General features: G+C 43.7%; 1 protein-coding gene across 1 annotated transcript in view; it reads left to right on the top strand.

Annotated features, from left to right (window-relative positions):
- The window catches only part of ppargc1a (peroxisome proliferator-activated receptor gamma, coactivator 1 alpha), a gene marked incomplete at its 5' end in the record, with an annotated part of 265,148 nt that overhangs the window by 231,529 nt on the left and 9,791 nt on the right, over positions 1-23,828 (top strand). Inside the window, 4 exons of the mRNA XM_083936921.1 lie at positions 6,706-6,885; positions 21,084-21,278; positions 22,246-22,371; positions 23,574-23,824. Of these exons, the coding sequence (XP_083793047.1) occupies positions 6,706-6,885; positions 21,084-21,278; positions 22,246-22,371; positions 23,574-23,824 (752 nt within the window). The remainder of the gene's footprint in view (positions 1-6,705; positions 6,886-21,083; positions 21,279-22,245; positions 22,372-23,573; positions 23,825-23,828) is intronic.

The raw sequence follows: 23,828 nt of genomic DNA, 5'->3' as shown, positions 1-23,828 counted from the left end.
CAGTCATTCACCAGCTGTACTGATGGTGCAGAGATGTCCAGAGCTCAGATGCGGAAGAGTCGGAAACACAACCAAAATCAGAGGCTTTTCCACGAGGGGGTCGCAAAGAGACACACTAAAACAGAGCATTTCAGACTGAGGGTGAATACAGGTATATTCAGGCAGACATGATTATGTAGTATGAAAAAAAAATCTTGTCAACATTAAATCATGTAAACATATTCTAGCCGAAACTCAAGAAAATGAGCATATGTCCCCTTTAATTTGGGATTGAGTGATTCCTCTTGAACTACTTTTGTCTCCCAGAGGTTTCAAGAGTTCAGGTCAATCATATGACAACATGCTATCAAATGGGTGAGAACAACTTTTCACACTCCATCCTATAGATTCAGTCCCCTTGAGACGTGATATCTATAAGAGCGGATAAATGCAAGAGCAGTGTGAAAGCAAGACCCAAGGTCATTCTTGGGAGCAGGGTGATCGAACATGCATTGATGTTGGTCCCTGTAGCTGTTGGTGTGTTGTTCCAAATATCTCCTCTGATGTGGTGCTACAAAACATTTCTCATTCTGCCCCAGACTGTGACAATCCCCCCATGCTTACCCATTCATTAGCATCTCTCTGCGACTGAAACAAAAGCTGTGGCATTTCAAAGATTACCTGTACGTCAGTCTGTAGAACCCCCCACTCCTCCTTTTTTTCCCTTTTGATATGTTTGCTATATGTACAAATCTCAACCACTGCACACATAAATATCCAGCCTCTAGCATGAATGTGGTTGCAGAAAAAAAAGAATCAAAGGCCATTCAAGAAAGGAAATCATAACATTATATCTATATTTAGCTTCCGTTGTCTTAATTGGCATGAAGAGTACAATCAGATAAGCCTTTTGACTGTCGCTTCAGGAGAGGGAGAAATATGGTTTACCAGCATATATCTACTGCCAAGATTTTCTTTTCTCTTTTTTTTGGCAAGTCTGTGTTGATTATGGTGCTATTACTCAAGTTGTGAAGAATCTATCCGACCAGTAGCAACTTAAACACCATGTCGAGGCTGTAGAGGTTATTTTAACTGCACTTTTTCATCACAAAGGGACTCCCTGTTGTCTGACTGTTTTATCTCTGCCGCAGACCCAACGCCAGCGACAACCATGTCACTCCCATATACCCCCTATATTATGTCTCTGTGGTACTGGTCCATCTGGGCTCTGTGAGGTCACTGCACACACCACCTGCTCAGAACGGTGTTCGCCGTTGCTTCTGGGTAGCATCTCTGGGCACGCGTGGAGCGGCAGATGTATAGATTTAGTGGTACAAATGCCCTCAGATACCCATAAGCGTAACACACACACACACACACACATATGTCTTACTGCACTCACAGGGTGTGCACGGGCATGCTCACACAACCTGTACAATTTACATTTCAGGTCCCACAAAATTTTTACAAGGTTCTGTGCAATTTTGTGTTTAATGAGACTTGCTGTATGTGGTTCACTAATTTAGGTAGACAATTGCTCCTTGCATGCTCAGGTGGACTTAATAGGCTTACATGGCAAAAAATTGGATTGGGGTTAGCAAATTCCATGGAGTGAGTTCCTTATTACAGAAATGGATTGCCAGAAGTTCTTTCCTGCAAATAATGTCTAAACAGAGAAGTGTGGGCTTCCTTTTACTACCTGTTAAAGGTGTTAAAGATTCATGAATGGGCTTGGAAATTCCCTGAGACAATAACGTGTGATGATTTACATATAGAACAATGTCTCTGTTAAATGTGTGATTAGATAAAAGACAATATAATTTGGGAGTGAAAGAGAATTCCTCCTGCAGTCAGCCTGACAGTCTACCCAACAGAACCCCCACTTTGTTTGAAATGTCCACAAAGCTCTTGTTTTTATTTTAGAGATAGTGTTGCCTATACACGTCCTGTTGACACTGTATACACGGTTGATACTGCCACCTGTCCTTTTTATTGCCTCTGAATGGACAAAGAAATACTTTCCAAAAGACTGAATTACCCTCTTTGATACTCTACACTGCAAACACAAGCATTTAAGGTTACAATAGTGTCGGGGGTTAATGCAAGCATGGAGCAAACAATGGAAAGTAATTATCTTGTAGAAGAATGATAATTTAATTAAACATAGATTGCTCTATACTTTATTTTAGTGCTGAGGAAAAACCTGTAATTACACATCTGAAACTTTAAATTTGATAGGCCATATTAAGTATAAAGTGGATGTCTTTCCTTTTCATGACAAGAGATGGTTTACTTCTTCTTGGCTGGAGCTTTTTGTAATGTTGATCATTTCCACTTTTTCCTGGAAAGACATTGTGCGACTATTTTACTATTTTCTACATTCTATGGTGTGTTTGGGCATGTAGGGGTGTTAATATCTCATAGTTATTGTGCATTCTTGCAGGAATCCTGACAGGTGCTGTGACATATTTACAGAAACAGCTTTGTAAAAATGTTACTGTCACTTTTTGGAGATCTAGAAAATGCCTGTTCACGAAACTCAGAGGGGCTGCAATGTCCCATCCGCTGCCACAAAATCCAAACTTAAGACATGACTAATGAAGGGCAGTCATTTTGTGAGAAATTATTAGATGGACCTTACCAAAAAAAGGACATTTAATGGTCCTGAATGTCTGACAACAGATTTTGTAACATTTTAGAATAGAAAAAATAGAAATACTTTAGTGATCCCAAGCTGGGAATTTTCAGTGTAACAGCAGCATTATACACATACACATCAAAACAATAATACAAAAATACAATATATAAGATACCTAAAAAAAATGTATAAATAAGCGTAATTGTAGTGCATATGTAAACATATAATATTATAAGGGGCAGTGCTTGCGATTGTATTGTTCTGAACAGTTTAACTATTATTGTACAGTGTGATGGCATGTGGCAGGAAATATTTCAGGGGAGCTGGAGCAGTCTGTGTGAGAAGGTGCACCGCTGTCTGACCACTGTGTGATGGAGAGGGTGCTGATCATTGTCAGTGATGGCTATTATTCAGCGTTCTCCTCTCCACCACGGACTCAAAAGACTCCAGCCTGAGAACCGAGTACAAACCCAGCCTTCTTGAGGATTTTATCAAGTCTGTTGTTTTTCAGAAGAATTTTTAAATGGCACATGAATCTGGTAGCCACTTGCTCCTCGTACGTCATGTGAATTTAACTGAGGACATTCATCTCCCTGACAGAACACACCTGTATCCCTATTTAATGTCTGTTGAGCTGTTTTGTTGCTCAATACCCTGAAGAAGACGGCCATGTCGAAACATTGGTCAATTATTAAATATTTTTTGGAGTGTGCGACTTTCTTTCCTAACACACTTATAAATTCATAAAATAACCAAAATTCATGTATGGTTTTTTTTTGACGTATGTTTTTGCTCCAAAATAAGAGTTGTCAAACTCAAGCCTGTCATGATATAGACCTACATGCTCTTTACAAGTGCATGCAAACCTTTGACCACAACTGTATGTAATGCTGTGTGTATAGATGGAAAAAGCACGATATGGTTTAAAGATAGACATTTTTTGCAGTGCACGGAAAGGATTTTACTATGTACGCAGCCAGACCCCGCCTGCTCACTGCGCGTCACTGGCGAGTAGTGTGGACTCTGAGTCACTCCCCTGCCTACTTTTAATAGCTTTGTCATGTGATGGAAAGCAGTTGTAAGACAGGTGCCCTCGGTTCATTCTCGGCGAGGGGCAGCAGTTGCCTGTGTGAGAGCGAGTGGGAAGCGTGTGTGGATTTCTTTTTTTACTTGATTTCTTTCTTTTTCTTTTTTTTTTCTTTTTTTCTTTTTTCGGACCGTCATTCAGTGGCTGGATGGCGTGGGACAGGTGTAACCAGGACTCGGTGTGGAGAGAATTAGAGGTGAGCGCATCTAAAAATCCGACTTCTTTCATCTTTCTAGCCCTCTGGACTTTCTTTTTTCCTTGGGACGTTGGACAACACTGACTATCCAAGACAGTGATTTCCACTTACGCTCCCCTCTCCGCTGCTGGTGCCGGCGGTGGCATGCCGGTGTAGTGCGCGCCTGGACACAGTTGAGGAGGATGCGGGGGATATACAACACGGGAATATATGACAAGTGGAGGGCATGTGCGGAGTCTCCCTTTTCGCCTCAGTTAAAGATGTAGTTGTTGTAATGCGTGCACAGGCTCAGGACCATTGCTTTCCTCATAGGATCTCTGCTCAGTCGGAGCGAGTGCTTGCAATCTTGCGGATATCCTTCCAGCCGCTGACTGTACGCGCTCCGGTGCCGAGAAGGTTTTCATGCCGAAATGACTGAAATGTCTCAAAGTCAGGTATTTCGCTGACGCAAGAAATTCACTGACGATAACAATCCCTTTGATGTGCCGTGTCGGGATAGGGCATGTTATTTTCAGAGAAAAGAGCAAAGGTTGTCCACACTGAGGACTGTGTCTGGCATTGCGCAGGAGCATCATAATACTAACGGTGCCGTCTGTATGCCAACATCTCTGCCGGTGGAGCGTTACACTGGCTGCAGAGCAACATCGCACCCAGCCAAACTTGATTATTTTATGTTTGTGCGAATTATTATTTATCTCTGTATCCAAGTATTTAGCTCATGCCCTCCCGTTGTCTGATCTTACCCTTTGCATCGCTCTGATTTAAGTGCATGCAGTTAATAAGGCACATCAAAAGGATACTTATTCGTCCCCTTTTTCCTGATTTACCGACTCCGTCCAGCTTGTTCTGGGCATGTAGGGTCTACCTGGCTATACTTAGGCACTTGTCTTCATGCAGGAGTCATCATCAGTGATGCTTCAGAAAGGTTTTCTCTGTAACTACACGATGTGACTGCAGCCTGGCTGCTTATTTGTTCTTATCGAGGTTGCGTGATGAGAATCTGAGAAATAAAACTGCCTTTATTTAGTCAACGTAAGGATGCTTTCCTGACCTATTTGGGGGTTCCTTGTCATTCCGATGTGCTCCTTTGCCCTTTAATCACAGGCATACACATACAGCACTCTGTCACTTTATCCAGGTGGGCTTCAGGAGGGAGTCCTCATTTACCGTTTAACTGTCAGTGCAAAATCCAGCAAATGTATGGGTTTTCTTAAGGCTCCCTTTCCTCTCATTCTGTGACATATATGCATGTAGACTCGATAATAAAACCTTGCTATTTCAATGAGCAAACTGTCACCCAGGATGTCAGCACTTCCTCTAATAATCCTCCCCTAGCAGGTGCGTTTGCGTGCGTAAATCACTCGAGCGCTGTGGTGCGCTCTGATTGTCTGTCTGGCGGCGCTATTTCATCAGTCCGAAAAGAAGCCCGTAAGATAATTGGGCAATAGGAAGTCCAGCCTCTGAATTCACTCACATCACTGCTACCGTTTTTTTTTTGTTTTTTGTTTTTTTTCATTCCCTGTCTTGTCAGAGTGGATCATAACAGGGGAAGCCTAAGACGCAGTGAATCTGTCCCCTTCGCTGTTGCGGTTGCATCATAACGGATTTGTCTCTTTATGGTCTTAAGTCATCGTGTACTCGTGTTGGTGCGAATTCGACGACAGATGAACTGTGACACCGGTGTCTAGGCAGTTTTTCGTACTTGGCACAGTATCCGTCTCCAAGCTTTGCCCTGAGCCGAACCTGACTCCCATCCCTCCTCAGTCTGCGGGCCAACCTCACGGCTTCGCCCGAGGATATCTATCTTATATCTATCCTAAGGGCATCCTGTAGCGTTCATACATCGGCTGATATGTTGTCAACAAAATTAGAAGTGTGTATCCTCTTAGACATAAAACTGTTTTATCAGGCTTGGATTTGCATGGGCACAGTCAGAGTTTAAACATGCACCCGCTGCTGTGTCTTTACCCTTTAATGATCAATAACCATAAAAAAGTTTGCTGTTGTCTGAGCTGTCGATTTCTTTCCATAATGATGAGTATATTTTACTGAACAGAAGCAATTAATAATGTGCAACATCAAGAAATTGTACAAATATATTGATATATATCTTTCATTTAAAATGCTCTTGCTGGGATATATGTCCGGTTTCTTTACTTTACGAGAGATGTATTGACACACTGTATGACTGTCACACTTTTCCTCTCTGTCCTCTCTCTTGCAAAATCAGCTTAGCCCCGTAAACTTGATGCCGCCTCTTTTCCCTCCTCTAAAACACCTTACAGAACACCAAAGTCCTGTTGATTTCCAGTCCAGCTCACAGAGCCGATGATTAGTGTGGGGAGGAAGCAGGAACAGCTGCTTCATACAGTACACATTGGATAGATTCTATGAAAGTGCCTGGTAAATAGCAAAATGTCAGCAGGCAGCATCTAGCGGCACAGAGGCCAGCGCCAATGGCAATGCTCCGGGGAGTGATGGTGGGAGGGCACATGTTCTGCAGGTTGGATAGAAGCGGAGCAGAAACAGGTTGCAGGTTTGCATGTTGTTGTGCAAACACGCTGACCTGCAGAACAGTTCTGATAATAATCAATAGGAAGAAAAGTAATACAGTGAAAGTGGCAGACAGAAGCAGAGGCCTATACAAATGTATGGATTCCCTTTGTTTTCAGAAGACTCTTGACTCCTGTCCAGATTTGGATTCCCTCATTGTTTCCAACTTGGCACAAATAATTGAATGTCTGATTTGCATATGAAAGAGATGTGATTTTGCCTGACTATCCTTGTTGTTTTCTTTTTCTCCAGTGCGCTGCCTTGGTTGGTGAAGACCAGCCCCTCTGCCCAGACCTCCCAGAACTTGACCTCTCAGAGCTGGATGTCAGTGACTTAGATGCAGACAGCTTCTTGGGCGGCCTCAAATGGTACAGTGACCAATCAGAGATTATTTCCACCCAGTATGGCAACGATGCATCAAATTTTTTTGAGGTAAGTAAAGCTTGCCGTAAATTTTAATATATATACATTTATATTAATTACGTTCATCAGTATGTATAACATAACACATTACTGTTTCAAAGCATGATTGTGCTATGGGACATCTTTGCTTCCTCAGACATATTATCATATGCTCTCCCAAGGGTCAGGAGTGAGCTGGAATAATAACATGCCCTAGCAAACACAACGGGCTATCACTATCTTGAATGCAGCCAAACAAAATGTACAGCTGTAACCAGTTTACAAACATGCTTTTACATTGCTCCGAAGTACAAAATGGGAGATAACATGAACAACGATAAGCCCAGGAGGACCTTTGTCCCTGTGTTTAAATCCTGGACGCAACCATAGGCTCCCTTATCAAAACTTTGAGCATTTATTTCAGCCCAGAGTCAGTAACGCGGCACACATCTAAAAGAATGCTCCCGTAGTAGACTCTGGACACGGCGGCTGTATTGCAAAACGCTTCTCAAAGGTTGCAGTGTAAAACTTTAATCTTTACGTGCCCTTCTCTCTCTTTCTCTCTGTCTCCTGCTTTGCCTCTCTTTCCATCTGACTCTCTCTTTCTGTCCTCAACCGGTGACAAACGAAGTCCACAGAGGGTGATGATCAGGCCAGGGCCATAAAGCCATCGGTCTTGGGACTGAGTTCTAGTCCCCAGTTCATTATAAGCCTTTATCAGTGCCAGAGATAGACAAGAAAGACTAAGATTGGATGCTTTAGCCTCGCCTCAGGAGGAAAAACCCTGTCTGAGAAGGCAGTGTGTGTGCCTATGTGCCCTGTCATGTAGTCGTGTGTGTGTGTGTGTGTGTGTGTGTGTGTGTGTGTGTGTGTGTGTGTGTGTGTGTGTGTGTGTGTGTGTGTGTGTGTGTGTGTGTGTGTGTGTGTGTGTGTGTGTGTGTGTGTGTGTGTGTGTGTGTGTGTGTGTGTGTGTGTGTGTGTGTGTGTGTGTGTGTGTGTGTGTGTGTGTGTGTGTGTGTGTGTGTGACTGCTCAGTGGACAACAGTTGATAACAGACTAAATTCTTTCCATGTTTGACCTCCTCCCTAACACTGCCACCTTTAGCGTCTCTTTATATCACCACACATTCTACCTCTGTGGACCACCCCAACAGACACACACCCACACACACACACACACACGCACAAACACACACAGGAAGGGGCGCCTTAAGTACTAGCTGGTGTGACTGTGGCTTCCCTGTCGTCTGAGATTGATATGGCTTACAGCCTCTGAGTGACTATGAGGATGGATAAAAATACCAATGAGGGTGTATGCATTTGCGTGTGTGTGTGTGTGTGTGTGTGTGTGTGTGTGTGTGTGTGATTTTAAAATACAATGGAACTTAGCACCCCCTGAAGACAGGGAACTAGAAGCCGTGTGTGACTTGGGAAAGAGCTTGTATTGTGTGTCTATATTGGCACATGCTCATGCACACCAGTGCACGTGTTTGCATCCACACAAATACTGTAAATTGCAGCGAGCGGGTGATGTTTTTACTCTTTGAACAAGCCAGCAGCTATTGTATTATGCCGAGGATATGGAAAGGCTTCTAATCAAAGCAAGTAATACATTTCCCTGACCGGGTTTTTTTTTCCTTCTTTGGAAAGTTTGAAGTCACCATATGAACTGCTCTGTTCATCATACGGCAGGACCCAGCTAATCCTACTTAATCTGACAGGGGAAAGTTTGCTGCTCTGCAAGGATCAGAAAGCCGGGGTTGCAGCTGTACTTCCTGCGCCCCCCTGATTGGCCTCTACACAGGGCAGAGAAGCATCCAATCAAAAGTTAAAGATTAGAGAACATGTTAATAACTGGCCAGATTTAAAGCTGGCAATTTTTTTTTGTTTGTTTTCTTGCATTCATTTCTCTCATGCATATACATCCACTTAACAAATCAGCATGTGTGTTTAAAGAAAAAGCAGGTAGCAGATGATCGAGGCTGCTCTGACTTACATGTGTAACAGTTGGGTGCAGCTGTCACACTGAGGCCCCATCAAACAACATACTCCCTGGAAGTTTGAACCAGCTTTCATTAGTTCAAGTAAGTCAACTGTTGAAATGATTTGCAGCTCAGGACTAAAGACAAACACTTACTGTTTTTCTTGGACTGGAGCTGTTATTCAGGTTGCAGTTCCATGTGACAGATGGTAGCCAATGAGTAAGTTTGGACCAGAAATGTAGTTGTCACATCAGACAAGGTCTTATTTGGTAATTAAGGGGGGTTCAAATTGTTTACACCCTGCATAAGCAGCGTCAGCGTGTGTATGGACACAAATGTTTCTATCAGTGTATGTGTGTGTTCTGTTCTGTAAGCAACATACGGTCTGAGATCACAAGCTGTCCCCTGGCTGGCCTTTTGCTCTATTCCCTGCCACTGTCCCCACTGTCCCTGACACGAAATGTAGAGAATGATACTCTCCACCCCCATCTTATAACACACACACACACACACACACATACATAACAGCTATCGCTCCTGGCACAGTGTGTTTGACACCTCTTCAAAACGGGCCGACCGTGAATGTCTACAGTCTATTTTGGGCTGCAGTTGTTAAGGGGTGGCTACTCCAATGAGTCCCCGATGTACTGCCAAAGATAATAGCATAGAAGCGTGACCCAAAGTCTTTTCAACTCACATTTCATGTAAAGCTTCAATCGTTTGATTGATGGAAACGTGTCTCATTGGTTGTAGCTCAGTCAGATTCCAATGTGAACGTACCCGGAGCGTTCGCACTGCGTTGCACCATGGCCACGTCACACGTGTACAGATGAATGTGTCTATGCGATTATGCAAAAGATAAATTGGCACTGAGTTTTCCTTCTGACATTTTATCACTGCTTTAACTGTCCGGTTGTGAGATGCACTCCTAATAGATTGACAGGTGGGACAAAGGCACAAGGGCAGATAGAGAGAAGCGAAACAAAGGGAGGCGTAGGGATAGACAGAAAAGGCCAACAGATGACAAAACAGAAACACAGACAGACATGGGGACAGATGGGTAGTGAAAGAGATAAATGTAGAAACCAGGAAAAGCTTGGACTTGTGCCAGCCCAACTCAAAGCTCATGGATTGGAAGTAAAAGGTTGTGGGCTTTGCAGGTAGTAAAATAAGATGCCAAGGATTAAAGCATTACTCAGATATTGCAAGGCACGTGAGCGCACATATGTGGGCCGTGTCGGACACACAAACGCTTTATATTAGTGTGTGCGATGGCATCAGACTTTGCAAGGCATTATTCTGCTTTGTCTTGCTTATTGAAGCATTTTTGAACAGAAGCTCAGGCGCTTATTCTTAAGTAAAGGCAGATTAGATTGATCGGGTCATCTTTAGCAGGCTTTCATAAAACATGCTGTGATGAAATGTTTTTCTTGCTTCCCTGTAAACATGTGTAAGCGTAGATTAGCTCACACACTTGTTGGCAATAGGCGCTCCTGTGAGCTGAAGCAGGAGTGCGCACAAAGTCACGGACCCTCTGAGAGGAATTGTCACACCCACACACACAAACACAAATGCACAGACGGCAGAGACCCTTATTGTCCCTGCTCCTACTCCCTGCTGAATGCCGGTTGCGTTTATTTTGCAAATTTATGCTGACATTTGAGAGTACACCACCCGCACCAGTTCACTGCTCGAGCAAAGGGTGTATGAATTATCATATTCCACTGTATAATATGATTTTCTCAAGTGAGTCTTATTAGAATACACCATACTCTCCTCATCTCGAGTTCCCTTCATTTTTTACTGTGCTGATATATTGTTTGCACTGTCTGATGGGAGAAATCCTCCATCACTGTCGAACTGAAGGCAAACTGCGCTTTCAGACCCGCGGCTATGCTGTTTCAAGACACACAAATGAGAGGGAGCGCAGGCAAGTAGGAGCAGACGTATAGTAGAAAGAGACTCAGACTTAGGCTGTCCAAGCCTGTGTCATCTTGGAGCGTCTGTCAGATCCACTCCATAACAAGAGCTCTCAACCCGCCGCCCCGCAACACTGTAGGCTCTGCTCTCTGCCATCCCCTCTCTCTCTTTCCCATCCTCCCTCTGTCTTTTTCGCTCCCAAGGCAAAGCATTTGTTCCTGGCTGATGGGAAGTTGAAGCAGCAGTGGCTAAACAAATATATTCTGGCCTCCAACAATTGCTTCTGGATAGAAATGCTGGAAGGAGAAAGAGTGTGAAGGGAAAAAAATAAAGGGATAGTGAGCAGAGGGATGGATACGGCCAAAAAAGAGTCCCCTCAGGGAATGTTTTGAAAAAGAGCAAGGGGACATCCTTTGGTCTGGTGGTGGCTACTTGACTCGCCTGCTCCGCCTCTCTCTCTTTCACACTCACGCTCTCACGCGCACACACACACACACACACACACACACACACACACACACACACACACACACACACCCCACGTTCCCAGTGGGCCGTTGCTGCTGATTGAGGCATGGTTTGGTGTTCCTGCCCCAGCTGATCCCCTGCCCCCAGTGGATACCCATCTCTCTCATCACACTGGAGCCACTGATGTGTACGTGAGCATGTGTGTCTTTTGTGTAATTGAGACACTCTGTAAAAAGATCAGATAGTGGTATTTTCTGGCTAGACACAACACCATCATCACTTTTTGTTTTGTGTGCGTTTGTGTGTGTGTGTATTGGGTGGGAATGACTATTTTTAGAACCTGGGTAATCTCCACTAAGAGCCTTTCAGGGCTGTTTCACTTAAACCTGGCCAAAACACTAAGCCAATAATCCAGTACCCCCCTCCCCTCCGACTCATACTCTCTCTCACACACACATAGCAACATGTTGCAACGATGCCATATGATAAGACCAACCTTGCTTGTATTATTTAATAGTGTACACTTAGGAGTGGGAGGAAGGTACAAACAGTGGATTCCTAGAATGCTTTTATACTCTCCTGGTTCAAGAAAAGAGACAGAGGAAGCGCAGGAGGGTGTTTGCATAAAGATGAACTGAACTGATCAAAAAGCGACAGGGAGAGGTGTACAAAATAAAAGAGTGAAAGCCATAGACAGTATGATACAATATGAATAACGGACAAAAAGGGGAACCCTCGACAGAGAGAGAGGGAAGAGGATGGAGAGAGGCCTTCAATCAGTGAGTGCCATGATTCATGGTGAAGTGCTATCAGTCTTGGTCGATGGGCTGCTTCCCCTCTCCAGGAAAGGCCAATCCATCCCAGGTGTGTTTACGTGTATTCTGTGCCAGCCTGCCCATATTCTGTCAATCACAGCTTCCAGTAAACTTTGTTTATTCTGAACAATAATGCATAATTTAGAGGACAAATTATGCCCTTTAGCAATTGGTGAAAAAACAAAATACTGTAGTTATGGGATGAGCTGGCAGACATTAAACGTAACTTAATGACAGACTGAAAAGAAGTGTTTAACTGCCCTCTCTCTGGTAGTTTGGTGTGGTCAGATGTATGGTCAGAAGTGTGCTCTTTTGCATCCATAGCATTACCTTGCACAGCAGCCGAATACTCGCAATAACACAAGATCACACAAGAATTGCGTTCACCTGTCACACGCAAATTTGTTAGGCTCGAAGTAATGCATTTGCGTTTCGACTAGAAGTTATCCGACCAATTGGCATCCGGGAGCTGGTACATAGGCAAGCTCGTTCAAAACAACAATGGCAGCTCCTAAAGAGGTTAGCTTAGATGCTGCGGTACCATCCGTTTAGAAGATTAAGATGGGGCAGCCCTACAATAAAACAGCACATTTGAGTCTTTTTGGTGTTAGAATTTAGATAATTAGTTTGACCACATCTTTGGCTGTGTGCACTGCATCTTGTACTGTACATGCAAAGGACTAGTTTTTCCTGGTTGAGAGTCTATTTTTAAGAGCTTTGTCGTCCATGCAGAAAAAAACCTCCCCATTCTAACTAAGCTTTATGATGTGCACTGCATGCTTATAGCTCCAGCTTATTTCCTCCCTGAAGCATTTAAGTCTGCACAGGCCTCAAATAGTTCAAGAGGCTCTCTGAGGCTCTGCTGATGCATGAGTGACTGGATGCTTGGATGACTAACTTGCTGTCCAATCGGTAGCTCCTGAGTCTAAACTGAAAGCAGAAGCGTGTACAGAATTACACAAATATAAAGCATTCCTCTACTTTTTGTAAAGCAAACATGTATGGATATATTGGTATTAGGGCTGCAGCTAACGGTTATTTTAATAATCAAATTAGTCTGCTGACTATTTTCTCAATTAATTGTTTGGACTATAAAATGTTCAAAAATAGAAAAGAATGTCCATCCCAGTTTCTGGAAGTCCAAGGGGATGTCTTTACATGTCTTGTTTTATCAGTCTAAAACCCAAAGATATTGAGTTTGATATGATATTAAACTCTCAAAATAGTTGGTGATTCTTTTTCTGTCCATTGACACAATGGTTGGGCTTATAACCAGTCCTAAATAAACTCTTGCAAGTAATTAATCCTTGTACTTGCTACTTGCTTGATTATTTGGCACAAGCACAGTAATGTTTTTCATCAGGTGAATTCTGAAGTATGTATGTTGTGAAGTGTTGAATCTGGGATAAATCTGCTGCATTTATCCACCATCACAGTGTTGTTGACCTCAGGAAGTCAACAGCTCGAAAATTGTCTGCTTGTTAATCATCTCTCTCCAGAAGACCATTTTCAGGCTATACTGTGACCAGCCAAACCTCTTTTCATATGGCTGTGGGCTGTGTTGTATAATAACTTCATGGGCAGATTGGGACAGGATTTCGAGTGTTGGACGCTTGTCATCAAGTGGTCAGTGACCATTGATCATTCTACATTTGGCAGACATTTCACATTCTAGTAGTGTGTGCAGGTGTGGTGTTCATGTTCAGCTAAATGTAAACTGTGAAAAGCGTGCCTATCAGAACTAAAGGCAACATCAGTATTCCACAGAGTATAGATCCTAGATTAAGATAAAATACAGCTCAACATTGGATGTTGATGCTACAAAGAAAGACTCAAAGAGCTTTCATGCCCCCTCATCCTTTCTCATAGTATCCCAGCCTCATGCCAATGAGTTGGAATTGTATCGACTCAAGTGCGCAATTTCTTTGATGTGTTTTCATTTCTTTACTTGTAAAAATAGGCGCATCCCCACATCATTACCACTCATACAACATGCAAAGGCTTGTGAAGTCTTTCGTGTTTGACCACTGCTACAACACGTGCAGCCCATACACAAATGACACTTGAAAGCGCACAAGAAAGAAATCTGCTCAGATAACATGCTCACAAAGTCATTCAGGGATATGAGGCATACACACTGCAGAGGCAGTCTCCTACCTGGATCCAGGAGCAAAAAAAGGCACTCACTCGCGCACACAGAAGTCAAGGTAAAAGATAATGCGTTTATTTAGTAATCAGCAAATAGCTTTTATGCAGTGGGTAAGTGGTGAAGCCTGTGAGGCCTTGATAAGATCGTTTGCTTTCATGTGTTTCCCTGTCGCACCACACATGGCATTGAGTGCAAATTGAATAGGGTGACCTTTTTGCTGCAGAATCAAATTGACTGCATTCCCCCCAAAAGATTCTGCCATTTCAATTACCATAAATTTGTGATATTGCGTCCCCGTCGTATGCACAAACCCATCCACGCAAAGATGTAGAATAGGACAGTGACACAGAAACACACCTTTTGTTTGAAACGCTATAGACCACTATATCTTGTCCTCTGTACCCTGGCTCTCCCTGTACTGGCATCTTTCCAAGGAAGACATTACTGTGACAAATGAAACACCCAAACCCTCGATGGGCTTGGCAGGGCCTGAAAGGTCAGGAGCTGCATTTGTGTGCAGGTGTATACATGTGTGTGTGTTTGCGGTTGTGTGTAAAGGTGGTGTCAGCGGTGGATAATAATGCTGAGTCCTTGGTGCGAAAAAACAAGAAGTTCTAGTCCATTCTGCTCCCCTCGCAAATCTACGTAAAAGTCAACACCAAAGTGACCAGCCTTCTGTGTGTGTAATTGTTTTATACATGTTTCCGCTTGACTGCTGATGGCAGACTTACATTTTAGCCACAAAATGTGGCTTTGTCCATTTAGCGAGATGGAAATTGGAAACAGTTTCTATGTTCCTTGTTTTCAGTCTCTCTCTGCACTCACTCTGTCCCACTCCCTGTGTTCCTCCAAGACATTATCAACAGTGTAACAGTATGTTCAAAGCCCCTTGCTTAGTGGTGCACATTCAGAGCTGCCGACTTAAGCAAATAGCTATTTGCATTCCATTAGGCGAAAAATAGCAGAGGGAAGCACCATTCTTCATCCCATCTCTGCATCTAGCTGAATATTTCTGATTCGAGGCTCCAAATCTCTGTTTTCCTCCCCCTCCTGCTGTGACCGTCAAAGCAAGTCAGAGTCAGAGCAATCACAGCAATCGGTGTGTCCTCGTGCCAAGCCGATTGGAAAGTCACTGCCAAAACAAAAGAGTGAGTGTCCAATCATTATGATGGTGTGTGGTTCTGTGGTGTTAGCAAACGGTTGCTTGGACCATCTGTTGGAAGGCTGTAGAAGGAAAACAACAGCAGCTTGGGGCAGGGCTGTGGATGGGGAGGCTCCGCCAGGACACACCAAACCCTCCTGTGATCCTATCAGTTGTTTGGATAGCTGTGTGACATTGTGTGTGAGTTTATATGAACATGTGTGCATGCATTTTATACTGTTTGGATGAAATGTAAGGATGATGTTTTATTGGTGGTTTGCGTTGTCTCTACAGATGTTCAATCTCTGAGGTCTTTTGCAAATCTTTGTGGGTGTGTACGCTTTTGTGAAAAGGTACACAACTAAGTTGAAGACTTTCCACCCAAAGTAAGACAGAAAGGTATAAAAAAAAGTGGGAGTAGCTTCCTGGTCTGAAAAGTGAAGTGAATGTGGAAGTGCCTTAAACCTGCATTCTTTCTAATTTACAGCAGGAGATGATTCTGCTGGGTGCTAAAAGATGTCAGATTGGTAAGAAGTCAATGAGAAAATTACCCTACTTCTGAATTGATTTATTATACAAGTAAACATTTTCCTAATGAGTTGAGGTTTCAATCCCTAGTTTCTTCATTATCGCATTTTGTCAAATATGGTCCTATTTAGAGTAAAGTAGATGGTAAACAGGGGGCTACATTGTAATTGTTGTTGCGGTGGTAGTGTCAGTATAGAGGCTTAGCAATACGTATCCATTAGCTGTATAGCTGTGATAGTGTGTTTTAACTACGTTTTGGTCACCTAAAAATGTCTTGTTCAGCTTTGGTTGCACCTTGCTCAGAAAACCAAGAAGGCGATGGTCAAAATGTCAAAAAGCCTCAGCTGATCTCAGCAGATGTGTGACAGAGTTCAGGTGGTTAGTCGAGCAACAGCAGCAGCAGTGTTAGCGGTCAAAGGATTGTTCCACAGAGAACAGCACCGCTAACATCCCTTGGGTAGGTGTCTTAATCGGATCTGGCCTGTATCAGGATGTGTAACAACAGTTCTCTTTTTCTCTTTGGCTCACTCTCTCACACACACAGATATCTCTTCCTCACTTTCTCTTTCCCTCTCTCTTTCCCCCATCAGCTCATCTGATAGTGCTCTAACAGTCTCAAATGGTTCCCAGGAGATGCATCATCTCTGCACACACACACACACACACATCTTGGTCCTCATTGATGGGTTGGACCGTTTCCTCACTGATGTATAACTCCTGTAGCCTTCTAAACTCAGACAGACATATGGCATGTTAACAGTCTGCTTCAGCAACAGCACTGCTTCTTCATTCAAAGAGCCATTTTTGTTTAAATTGAGGCACAGAATAGTGAAAGCCTGCCAGGGAGGAGAGGTTATCACGAGAGCAGTTGTGGCATTTTAGCTAAGAAGCCTGAGAATTCCAAAATCAGATGCCTGGTGACTGGACAATCTTGTCCGCATTTAGAGGATTTAGCGATTTACAGCACAAATCATTATGATATGCCAGAATAAATGGTGACAATAGAGGAGAGACAGAGGGGCGATGCATCCTGTTGATTAATTCTGTTGGCCACTAGTACTGTGTCTAGAACATGTAGACCCTCGATATCTAGTCACAAAATAATTTGCTTGGGAAATTGTTTTAGAATAACAAGATGCTCTATTGACTCTGGAGTCAAATGGAAAATGACAGGAGCCGTCAGTTCACTTCAATGTATTACAGAGCCAATCACATCTCTGACCACAATGAAGGTTTAGAATTTAATTTTAGGATTTGGAGCATCGTCAGACTGTTTCACCGCCACCTTACACACAGACACACACAGAGGGACTTAACAGTATTATGTATGGCTTCATCGCTCCGTATAGGCCATAATCACCCTCTCTCCATCTCAGTAAGCTCATGCTAAATGACCAGACGTCTCTGGCGGCTGCCATGATTTGTCTCTCCACCGTGCATCGGCTTTCCTCCCTCCTTCTCTGCTGCCATATGTTGTGCCTGTGTGACCGGCCGACGTGTCAGGCCTGACTAACGCCTTAACGGCAAGGCTGACGTTGATTTATTTCCTCTGAAATCAGGGGGCCGGGGGTAATAACACAGAATGACATTATTTGTTTATCAAATCCAGGGCTGCTTTTCTTGGCAGAGTCAAGATGTGATGACTTGATACCACTGCCCCCTCCTCCCCACCACGCGCTCATATACCCCCCACAACTTCTGATTGTGCCATGATTAGAAGGTCTGGCTAGTAGCTTAACTTCATCCAAGGGAATGGTTTTGAAATCTGACAGAGCAGAGAGCAGAGGGAGAAAAAAATAAAAGATTGAGATGAAGCAACGCAATTAAATTGTCAAGGCACAGATTTAACCCCGCCATGCAATTTAGGGGGCAATTTAGTAAGAATGTTTTCTGTCTGTGTTAGCTGGATGCTATTCCTCTATCTGCAGAAAGAGGGAAGGAAAGAGTAAAGAAAAAGAGACAGTGAGAATAAACAGTACTTTAAATACTAGATGACCCATTTCATGGGAGATATTTTATCTTCCCACATCCAGAGTATCTGTCACATGTTCTGCCTCTCATTTGAAGATAACGGCAGGGCTGTTTAGTCCGTTGAAACTTCATCTTGGTGTTATTCAGCATTTGGGTCTATCATTCTGGCACTTTCACAACACATTTGGTTCCTTTTAACATGTAAATGATGCATTGCCCCGAAAAGCTCGTTAAAATTTGATCCCTGGCAAATTTGCTCAGGAGCTTGGAATCCTCAAGAAGCAATTAGCAGATTTAATTTGGCTATTTGCCCCAGTGTTCAGAACTAGGTGTTTGTTTAAAACGCCACCTTCACCTTTCGTTATCAGCTGTGTGAATAGTATCTCCTGGAACACAATGCTGTGCTGTGGAACTCAATAAAAGAGTTAAAGGCAAGGACAACCTCAAAGACAGCCTGCCTGATAACAAAAGGGCCTCACCTAATAATGAACAACTGGAGTTGGCTTTCTTTTCTCCGACGTGGGGAAGCTGGGGTGAAGGGGGAGGGAGAAAACTCTGCCAGCACTTGCCAGCATGTTTTATGGCTAATTGAAGCATTTGGAATAAAACAGCCACAAAATGGCACCCTTTAGAATTGGAGCAGGGTTAATATATTGTGATCCCACAATTAGCCCAGGATTGTTAAGATCTCTTTAATTCAGTGAGGTCCATTAAGCGGGATGGGCGAGAAAGTGCTCCCATCGAGACAATTTTTCTCTTCTCTCTTTGTTCTTCCTGCCCTCCTTTCCTCTCAGCAGCTGCTGTAGTAATCAATATAAGTGGACATGGCCGTCAGCAGGTTGCCAGGTTATCCCTGCATCACCAACTTTTGGTACCATAGCTCCTAAAGTCCACCCACACAGAGATTTTGTTTATGAATATACAAGGGGCAAATGAGTCATTGGTAGTAGATTGACTTTGTTGCAGAAACTCTGCAAAGGTGTGGTCCATAAGCTGGCATGAAAAAAGCTCACCCTCCTGGACAGAGGTATTAGATCATGCTCTCTCCAGGGTAAGAATGATCACTGAGGTTTGCTCTTTACCCCAGTTTCTCAAATCCCCACTTGGCCTATGAGTGCCTCCACTAGAGCCGAAGCAGCGGCTGCAGCATGATCGTCACGACTCTGGGTTTTACAAGTGTCTCTTTCAGAATATGAGAGTCCCTTCTGGGTTATCTTCAGGGATACAGTGTGCCTGTGGGAGCTTGCCAATTGGTGGAGGTTTTTTGAAACAGGATTGAAAATCCCTACATTTGAGCCTGCCACTGCCTCAGAAACTCCCCAATCCTTTCCAAACCATGACATAATGAAGCTTGCACAGTCCTCTCAACCTTAAATATAACTAGTGTCACACTGTGGCACAGGCTGCAATTTCTACAGAAGGTTTAGGTTTGAACTTACTCTAGAGAGGTGAGTAAAGCCCCACCCAAATACTGCATCTCTTCGATAGTTGGTAAGCTTGGACCTAATGGTAACAGATGGTTGACTCATTAGGGACTCATTTGTGATAATCTAAAATGATCCTGCTTTCAATTTCTCATGTGAGGATATACGGTATGTTTGGGCTCAGAGAAGGCTCCAGCTTTATCAGCGGTTAATACCTACCCGCTTAGTGCTCAGGTAATAACTTGGGATGCTGGAAAATTGGGAACATTTCAGTAGCATAGGGTGCCAGCACAGTGTATTTGAAGCTCCTTGCAAGTAATTAAACAGCATGCCACCTCATACAGAGCAATTTCCTGCAAGGCATTTGCTTGCCAATGCGGCATGGCCCCGGTCTACGTCGCGTTATCTCTGTGAAATATGTCCCCTTTATCACTTTTTTAATAATGATTGAGTGCTCATGTTGTTAGGAGAAAATCTACTCAATGAATATCAGATTAACGTTTTCCTTAACTGAACGTCTACAATATCTGTTTCATCTATAAATGAACAGGGAGGGGGGGGGGGTATCCAAGTATCCAAACCTGCTTCAAAGTGCTGTCCTTGGTGGATGTGTAATTATGTAAATCAGTGGGGTAGACGGAGACAAGTGGGTGGGTAAATTTTGTGCATTTGTGATTCTGAGTCTTCTGAGGTATAGTGCTGGTATCTGAGAGGTTGGTGGCCCTCTTGGCATAATGATGGCCACACGCCGTCGCCGAGCGATGATAATCCTGCCATGTGCATAAAGGGATTTGTTCTTGTTGGGCTGGCCACAGAACATCCCGAGGTGACGACGCTGTTTATCTTTCCGCTGTCTTGAAGTCCCTTGGGCTTTTATGGCCCTGGAACTTACAGTTCCTGCTGTCAGTTGTCACTGTGCAAAGGCACAGCCATGCACACGCATAAACACGAGCTGCGTTCCCCTCACTCTATATCTATTCTCTCTATTCTTTTTTTTCCTCTACATACATGCATAGTTATTATCCCCAGCGAACCTTCGATGTCGATAGTTGGCAGCTCACATCTCCCTTCCTCCCTCACTCTCACTATCCATCTCCATATATTCATCTCTCTGTCTCTTTATTTCTCAGACAGTTATAATGTCTACCATTAAACAGCCAGCTGCAGCAAGCACGCAACTCCTCTGGTACATCAAAGAGGAGCCGAGTGGAAAGAACAAGCTTTAATTTTCATGAAATGTTGATGGTAACTTCCCGCCCATTGTGAACATCAGCTGTCATGCCAACATTTAAAAAATATCACGTTTATTTAGCATCAGCAAGTCATAATTCGCCTTATCTAAGGATTGCTTGCAAACATCTTGTCGGCAAGTCGATAGTCCCTCAATTCTGTGGGGGAAGAGAGTGGAGAGTCAACTTCCACTCATTGTTTCCTTTTCCCACCACAAACCCCTCCCAAACCGCAGTGCATCCGGACCCATTCCTGTCTTCCCTAGATACTTGCTACTTGTCAGCCCTGGTAATGGGTTTCTTAGGCGAGATATTATTTTGGTCCAGTAAGCTGCATGCTTAAAATATGAGTGACAGGCTTGACTCACTTGCACAGGGAGAGAATTTGTTTTTAAAAAGGCTGCCAAAATAGAGTCAGCTCTGCTGCTGTTGCTGCTGCTGCTGCAAAAAAGTCTCACTATTAACAATGAAAGTCCACATTCAACCACCCACCACCTTTACTTCCCTGGAAGAAAAAAAAAAGATGTGACTTTTCCTGAATAAAATGTCCTATTTTTCCTGTCTCTCTATTTTTCTGTCTCTGTCTTCCCCTCCCCTCCAAGAAGATAGATGAAGAAAATGAGGCCAACTTGCTGGCAGTGCTTACAGAGACCCTGGACAGCATCCCGGTGGATGAGGACGGATTGCCTTCGTTTGAGGCCCTGGCAGATGGGGACGTGACCAATGCCAGTGACCGGAGCTGTCCCTCCTCCCCTGACGGCTCGCCACGCACCCCAGAGCCTGAGGAGCCTTCCTTAGTAAGACCAACAGCTTATCCTTCTCAAAAATTCTCACATCCCCACCACTCCAGGGTCAAAACATGTAATTTCCAAGATCTGACCTGCAACCCTGAGCATCACGTCTGCTTTTGTGCCAGTCCATTGCAGATACCAGATAAGACTCTACGACAAGACTAGACATTGCCCAATTCACACTTATTGTACTTACCATATTAACCACAATCTTTATACTGTATGTGTAGTGAGATCGTGCAGAGATACAGATGCAGGAGGAGGGGAGTAAATGGAATGGATCAGTGTGTTTGCTGCTTAGTGCTAATTACATAACAGTGCTATTGTGGCACCAATTCAATGATATGAACACTGTGGTGGGGCCAACTGTGGTTAACACAGTGCCACAAGCCCTGAAACCAAGCCGGCACATAATGAAAGTAAGGGGAAAGAGAAATCTATCTCATCTTGTCTGAACTAATCCCTGTGTGTCAGAGTTCTATTTTTTGGCAAAAAAAGATAGGTCTCTTGATTAGAAGTCTCAGCTTACCTTTGTGCTGTTATTTTTACAAATAACCATACCATCTGGGCATTTGCTAGCTTACTAGCTTAGAGGCTTTGACCTTAAATGTTATGTTATGTTCAGTTATAGTCCATTTTATTCCATGCCGGTCCTTTCCAAATGACCTTTAACCACATGCCTGAGTGTGTTTATTCAATCACATTAGAGAAGCCTGGCTCTGTGTACACAAAAACACCTGCACAGGAAGAAAAAAAAAACTTGTTCCGTTACATAACACAAACTGCTTAAAAATATCTAATCTTTTAAATATGTTAGCGGTTTAATCTTTTCTAACCGCAATATTGGTCTCTTCTGGTTGTACATTTACAAAGCACAGGCTGTCTAATTGAAAGAAAATGGTAATCTGCATAACCCACGCTCAGTTCCCCCTCCTTCACCACTTTCTCTTGTTCTGTGTGGGTCCATACGCAGCTGAAGAAGCTCCTTCTGGCACCCGCAAACTCCCAGCTCAGCTATAATCAATACACAGGTGGCAAGGCACAGAACCATGCAGCCAGCAGCAACCACCGGATCAGACCACCACCTGCCGTCGTCAAGGTAGGGACACACACACACACACACACACACACACACACACACACACACACACACACACACACACACACACACACACACATACACGCACACACACATACACACACATTTTTTGTTAGTGTTTGTTTATCTCTCTCACTCTGTTCTTGCTCTGTATGCTTTCTTGCTCTTTCTCTCTCCCTCTCACACTTTTCTTGTTTTGGTGGCCGCCTTTAGAAGATGTTAGACTACTGCTCTAGTCTACTATCCCAGGGGGCCATCTCGTAATGAAAACAGGCTGATTGCTGTTGGGCTTTCCAGGCGAGGCATCGGCACCGTTGTCTCATTAGCTCCACCACTTATCCGCCTTGGTATGGTGCCTGTTGGAAAAAAAAAAACAGCGACAGGCAGTCTTGCGGGAGAGATTGATGCCTTGAGACGACAAGATCAAAATATCAGACTTGATGTTCTCATTAGACGGCTCTCAAAAGGATTTTTTTTGAAAGTGGTGGGGTTGATTAAGATTAATTTTAGTCAGTGTGAGTATCATAGGTGTATGAATGTGAATAAATGAAGTATGTGATTTCAGTAATGTGTTTGCATTTTGTCTCAGAACATGACGTACTGTATGTTTGGTGTCATGTACAGCTTTACAGCACTTGTCAGAAACTTGTGTTATGTTTTCCCTAGTGCTTAAAATTCTCTGAATGTAAAAAAGCATTTGTATGTGATCATATTATGTGGTAAACACAACACCGACACAGATTTGTACTATGTTTGCACATGTAGTGCGTCAAGCTTCCTCACAGTCTATTTTCATACTGTGCCTTTGAGTCATCCATTTCTGGAGCACAGCGAATGAGGACTCCCGGAGGACATGGTACGCGTACAAAGTGGTGCGGTGGTGCTCGCAGGGCCACACAATTAAGATGATGGGCAGACTGCACTCAAAACATCGCCTCCCAGACAGTTGGGCAACCACTGTGCTCAGGCTGTCTGAGTCGCTCTTACGGCCTCTCTCTGGCTCCATCTCTTCTGCTTTATTTTGGTGCCAAATAAAACACGCATTTCTCACAACTGCATCAACTGTGATGTACTAACAACACTGAGGAAAACTTTTTATTTAGGCAAACTAAATCTCTCTCCCTCTCTCTCTCGATCTTTCTCTCTCTCTCTCTCTCTCTCTTTCTCTCTCTCTCTCGCTCTCTCTCTAACTCATTGTACAGATGGAGAGCCCCTGGAATGGCAAAGCAAGAGGGGGCTCCAGCCAACAGAACCGCACGGTGAGGCGGCCTTGCACAGAGCTGCTGAAATATCTAACAGCCACCGATGACATCCTGCTCCACACCAAAGCCAGTGAAGCCAAGAGCACCTGGGGGAGTGCCAGTAGCAGAGAAAAGAGTGGCCTGGGTCATTGTGCCTCTTCCTCTTCCTCTTCGCCATCCTCGTCATCCACCTCCTCGTTCTCCTCCCTCTCCTCC

This window comes from Echiichthys vipera (genome assembly GCF_963691815.1).
Source record: "Echiichthys vipera genome assembly, chromosome: 22".
Taxonomy (NCBI): Eukaryota; Metazoa; Chordata; class Actinopteri; order Perciformes; family Trachinidae; genus Echiichthys; species Echiichthys vipera.
Note: the sequence above shows the minus strand (reverse complement) of the source record. Positions and strands in the feature narration are given on the sequence as shown.